A 5,014-nucleotide genomic window follows, 5' to 3' on the forward strand; every position below is an offset into this window, starting at 1 on the left:
AATGTCTCACATGAGTGTGTGTGAGAATTTGTGATTGTGGGGAATTGTGCGTGTGGTTTCTTTAACTAATCTCATGGCCCATTAATGTGAAGACTAGTAGAAAGTCAGGTGAATTGGAGAATCCAGGAACCCTATTTGTAAGTTGCACCACTCCAAAGCAGATTTTCCAGCAGAGGAGAACAATCATGAAATTGTAAAACTGGGTTCTGGAATCTTCTTGTGGATATTGATATTTGTTACTGGAGTGAACAAAAATTTCTTATACTTGGATTTTAGGATAAAGAAGGTGGTTTTATGGTAAGAGACTCCAGTCAGCCGGGCATGTACACAGTCTCCCTTTATACAAAATTTGGAGGGTAAGTAGTCCTGCTTTATTTTTTCAATTTAGAATTTTTGTATGAACTTCCTATAGAGTTTGTATGGTTTCCTAATTTACAAAAATTACGCTGCATTTCAGCATTAAAAAAGAAAATCTAATTTGATTTCTAAAGTCTATACTATTTTTCTGTATTCATATTTTCAATATTTCTCCCATAATTTTTTGTATATATATTGTTGAGAATGACTGTGGAAACTTTAGTAATGTTCAACAAGTAATTATTGTGCACTGTGCTAAGTGCTAAGGATACACAGTGAGCAAAGAAGACACAAACCTATCCTTAAGTAGCTTATAGGAGCTACCGACAAACAAAGAGGCAGTCATGGTACTATATGAGTGTTATGATAGGGGGACAATGCTGGGGTGTGGGAGTGCTTATGTAGCCCAGACCATCTGAGTTAGTCCTGAAAGGTTTCCTAAGTGACACCCAAGCTGAAACCTGACAAGCAAGGCAGCGAAAGTTGGAGGGAGAGGAGAGAGTTTCTGACCTGAGAAACTGCTGGTCCAAGGACCCAGAGGTGAGAGAGGACCTGGTGAGTTTGAGGAACTGAAATGAGTGTATTGCAGTGTAGAGTGGGAGAGGCAGAGTGAAGGGAGGAGGACGAAGCGTGGAGAGGTAGAAGAGAGGCCAGGTCATGTCCACAGTAAGAGGTTTAAGCTTTATCACTAAGAGCAGCAGGGAGTTATTTTGAAGGGTTTTTAGCAAGAGATGACTTGAGAAGACCTGTGTTCTACAAAGATACCTAAAATGAAACACGTACCTTTATAAGTTTAATTTATTCGCTTTTAGTGGTGTAGATGCTCTAGACATGTCTACGTTTACAACAGCAGGAACAAAAAGCAGTGGCAGCTGATACCTATTTTAAGATGTTCAACTGATGCTGGAGTTAGAAATACTCTCTTTAAGGAGCCAAGTATGTTACCAGTGACCTCTTCAAAAACGTCCGCCTGTTAATATGAAAAGCGAAGTTAAGAAGAATGTGGGGGAAAATAAAATGTACGCAGGGAATAAAAGGGGCCATAGGTAGAAAACATCCTATGAAGTTACATTATTCCAATTTAGTTCTGACACATTTTGTTTTTTGTTATAGAGAAGGCTCATCAGGTTTCAGGCATTATCATATAAAGGAAACAACAACATCTCCCAAGAAGTATTACCTAGCAGAAAAACACGCTTTTGGTTCAATTCCTGAGATTGTTGAATATCATAAGCACAATGCAGCAGGTAAGTGAGCTGTTAAAAGCCTACTTCAAATATAAGGTGGTTCCTAAAATGATCAGGCATGATCACCGATAAACACTGCAGTATTTAAAGGAAAATGTCTTGCTGAATGAATAAAAGTATAGATATATTTTAATTTTTTATGTCCCATAAAAATGTGCAGTTGTCAACTCAGAGTATAGGATCCTATTCTTCCTTCTATCCTCCCTTTCTGCCTTTCTTCTTCTCTGCCACCCCACCTCCCCACTTGCCTTTCTGCCTTCCTTTTTCTTTGTTGCTAGCACTGCAAATAGTAACTTTATTCTTAAGATAGTTAAAATGTAACTTCATTCCTAAGATTTTTTTCTACCTACAGCCCCTTCTATCTCCTTCAAAAATTTTATTTTCTCCGCCTTTGTCTTAACTTTGTTGCTAATAACTCTGTGTTGTATGTACACTCAAAAGATTATCAGTACATGAGCAAGTAAATGAACTTTATAAATGAGTTTCTAGTTTAGCACTTAACCGTTCAGAACAATTAAGAATGAGTTCGACTACAATATTCTTTTTGTTTTCTAGGGCTTGCCACAAGGCTACGGTACCCAGTTAGTGTTAAAGTGAAGAATGCACCAACTACTGCAGGATTCAGCTATGGTAACTCTTATTTTATAGTTGCATTAGATAGTTTTCCTTGAAAAGAATCCAATATCACCAGACAAATTTAGATGTGTAGAATCCCACATAGTGGGACTGTTTTTATAAGTTTATAGTATGGATTTTTTTAGATGAGTATATTTTCACAGCTGTAGTAACCCTAGGTTTTCTATTTTCATCATTAGTCATAATTCAATAGAGAACTTTCCATCGGTGAAAATTAAGCATTATCATGTCACATCTAAACTAAATCAAAGCTCTCCCTGGTTCTCACCATCTTTGTTGGTTACTCACAGGAATGTAAGGGTGGAGGTCATAGAGAAGCCATCTAACTTGATTGTCTTGATTGTCGCTTCAGGCAAAAGCTTTTTAAATAGCAGGTTAAATTATTTCCGAGGTCCCTGGGTGGTGCAAACAGTTTGCGCTGAACTACAACTGAAACGTTGGTGGTTCGAATCCACCTAGAGGTACCACAGAAGAAGAGGCCTGGCGATCTGCTTCTGTAAAGATTATAGCTAAGAAAAGCCTATGGAGCATTCTGCTCTATAACACATGGGGTTCCCACGAGTCGGAATCAAGTCAATGGCATTGTGTTTGGTTTGGGTAAATTCTTTCTAACCTGACAGAATTTAAAAAGAAGAAACCCCTGGAGGGAAGAGTGGTAAAGGAAGAAGTATTTGTTTAAAAAAAAAAAGTGCCGTTAACTTTCAAGCAGTGTTACTATTGGCCTATTATGTAGCATCTTTTTTTGGCTTCTTCAGCTCACTTGGTTGTACTGTGACACCTTACTTAGATGGCAAACCATCATCCCAGGTGGTGGAAAACTACCCTTTGCAGTTCAGATTTAGGTTGCAAGTCTGTTCTGTGTTTCACTACTAATCCTATAACTTTAAAGTTGAGCTTGGTTATAGTTTTTTTCCCCACTGATTCACTGTATGTTCTCCTTATTAAATGTTATCACTTTCCCCCTCTGTCTTACAGAAAAATGGGAGATTAACCCTTCAGAGCTGACCTTTATGAGGGAACTGGGGAGTGGACTGTTTGGAGTGGTGAGGCTTGGCAAATGGCGGGCCCAGTACAAAGTAGCTATTAAAACTATTAGGGAAGGTGCCATGTGTGAGGAGGACTTTATAGAAGAAGCTAAACTGATGATGTAAGTTACTATCTTCTTTCTGGTTCTCCTTTTTTATTAAGAAGTGGCCACTCACCAGCTAATACCCATGCTTGTTTCTTTACTGTAGTAACTATGTGTCTGCATATCTTCCTGGCAGGAAACTGACACACCCGAAGTTAGTACAGCTTTATGGTGTCTGCACACAGCAAAAACCAATTTACATTGTTGCCGAGTTCATGGAAAGGGGCTGCCTTCTGAATTTCCTCCGACAGAGACAAGGTCATTTTAACAGAGATGTGCTGCTGAGCATGTGTCAGGATGTGTGTGAAGGGATGGAATACCTGGAGAGGAACAGCTTCATCCACAGAGATCTGGTAAACCACCCGCCTTCCTATTCACCGACTGAAATTCCTTGTAACACTGTCAACAAATGAGCAATGATGTATTAATACTCAATTTTTTTTCCTCAACAATGTTTATTTTTAAACTTGGTAAGTTTACATGCCCTATAATTTTAAAGGAAAAATTTTTTATTAAATCTAATATTTATGTAGTTAATATCTCCAAGCAAATTCTCATGCATTAACCATTTGATCTCCATGAGAATCCCATGAAATAGCTAGTCATAGCAGATTGTTTTGCCATCAAAGATTAGCTTCAGGGAAGTGAAATGAGTTGCCTGAGGTGATAAATGGGGAAGTTAGAGTTGACCCTGATCCTCTGGTTAAATTCCAAGCTCTTTCTACCTCACACACTACAAGCAGAAACTGTAAGAGAAAGCTTTTGGTTCATTTTCTTAGCTCTCGAGTCACTGGGGAAAAATGGAAGCCATGTTAATTCCTGAAAATATCAGAAAGGAAATTTTCTATTACTGATTCTAAATTATTGTGATGGAGACACTTCTTTATTTATTTTAATCCTAACTTTCTTCTGATGAAATATGGACCCATTTCTTCTGGAGTAGCAGTAGAGCATTTATTTAATAATCGCTTTAAACAGGCATTGTTCTAAGTAGTTGACAAATATAAACTCATTAAATCATCATAACAACCCTAGGAAGTAGATACCATTATTTTTCCCATTTTACAGATGAGAAAACTGAGGTGCAGATAGGATAAAATGACTTGCTGATGGTCGGATAATTGTGGAGCCAGGATTTGAACCCAGGGAGTTTGACTCTAGAGTCCACACTGTAACTACTATGGTATGTTGCCTCTAGATTGAGAGCATAATCGAGAGTTGAGGAGCTGGAGATGGAAAACTTGATTTCCCTAGGTGTGTTTTGGGATAGCTACCTAATCTCTCTTAGACTGTATTTTCACTCCTGTACATTGTGGGTTTTAATATTGCTCTGCTCACAAGACTGTTTTAAGGAACAAATTATATGATTGGGGCGAAGGGCTGTGTAAAATAGAAAACATGCTGTGTATAGCATTAGTTATCATTATCATTAAGCTCAGTGATGACAAAGAACACCTCTTTGTCATATTGAAACTTGTGAACTAAACACCTTCCTCTTTTTTGTACTTTTGAAACCAGTGAAAAATGAAGGCCTGTTTGGGTGTGGCAGTGTTTAATATTTTTAATATTAATATATATTAATATTTTTAATACTTTTGTACCTATGATAGTGATATCATTATGGTAGGTTCATATCAAGTGTTTT

At 37.7% G+C, this 5,014-nt stretch overlaps 1 protein-coding gene across 1 annotated transcript in view; it reads left to right on the forward strand.

Annotated features, from left to right (window-relative positions):
- TEC (tec protein tyrosine kinase) overlaps positions 1-5,014 on the forward strand; it is a 117,433-nt gene that overhangs the window by 102,202 nt on the left and 10,217 nt on the right. Inside the window, 5 exon segments of the mRNA XM_023737380.1 lie at positions 246-356; positions 1,471-1,604; positions 2,160-2,234; positions 3,216-3,387; positions 3,506-3,722. Coding sequence (XP_023593148.1) covers positions 246-356; positions 1,471-1,604; positions 2,160-2,234; positions 3,216-3,387; positions 3,506-3,722 — 709 coding nt within the window.

This window comes from Trichechus manatus, unplaced genomic scaffold (assembly GCF_000243295.1).
Source record: "Trichechus manatus latirostris isolate Lorelei unplaced genomic scaffold, TriManLat1.0 scaffold00101, whole genome shotgun sequence".
NCBI classification, from domain to species: domain Eukaryota; kingdom Metazoa; phylum Chordata; class Mammalia; order Sirenia; family Trichechidae; genus Trichechus; species Trichechus manatus.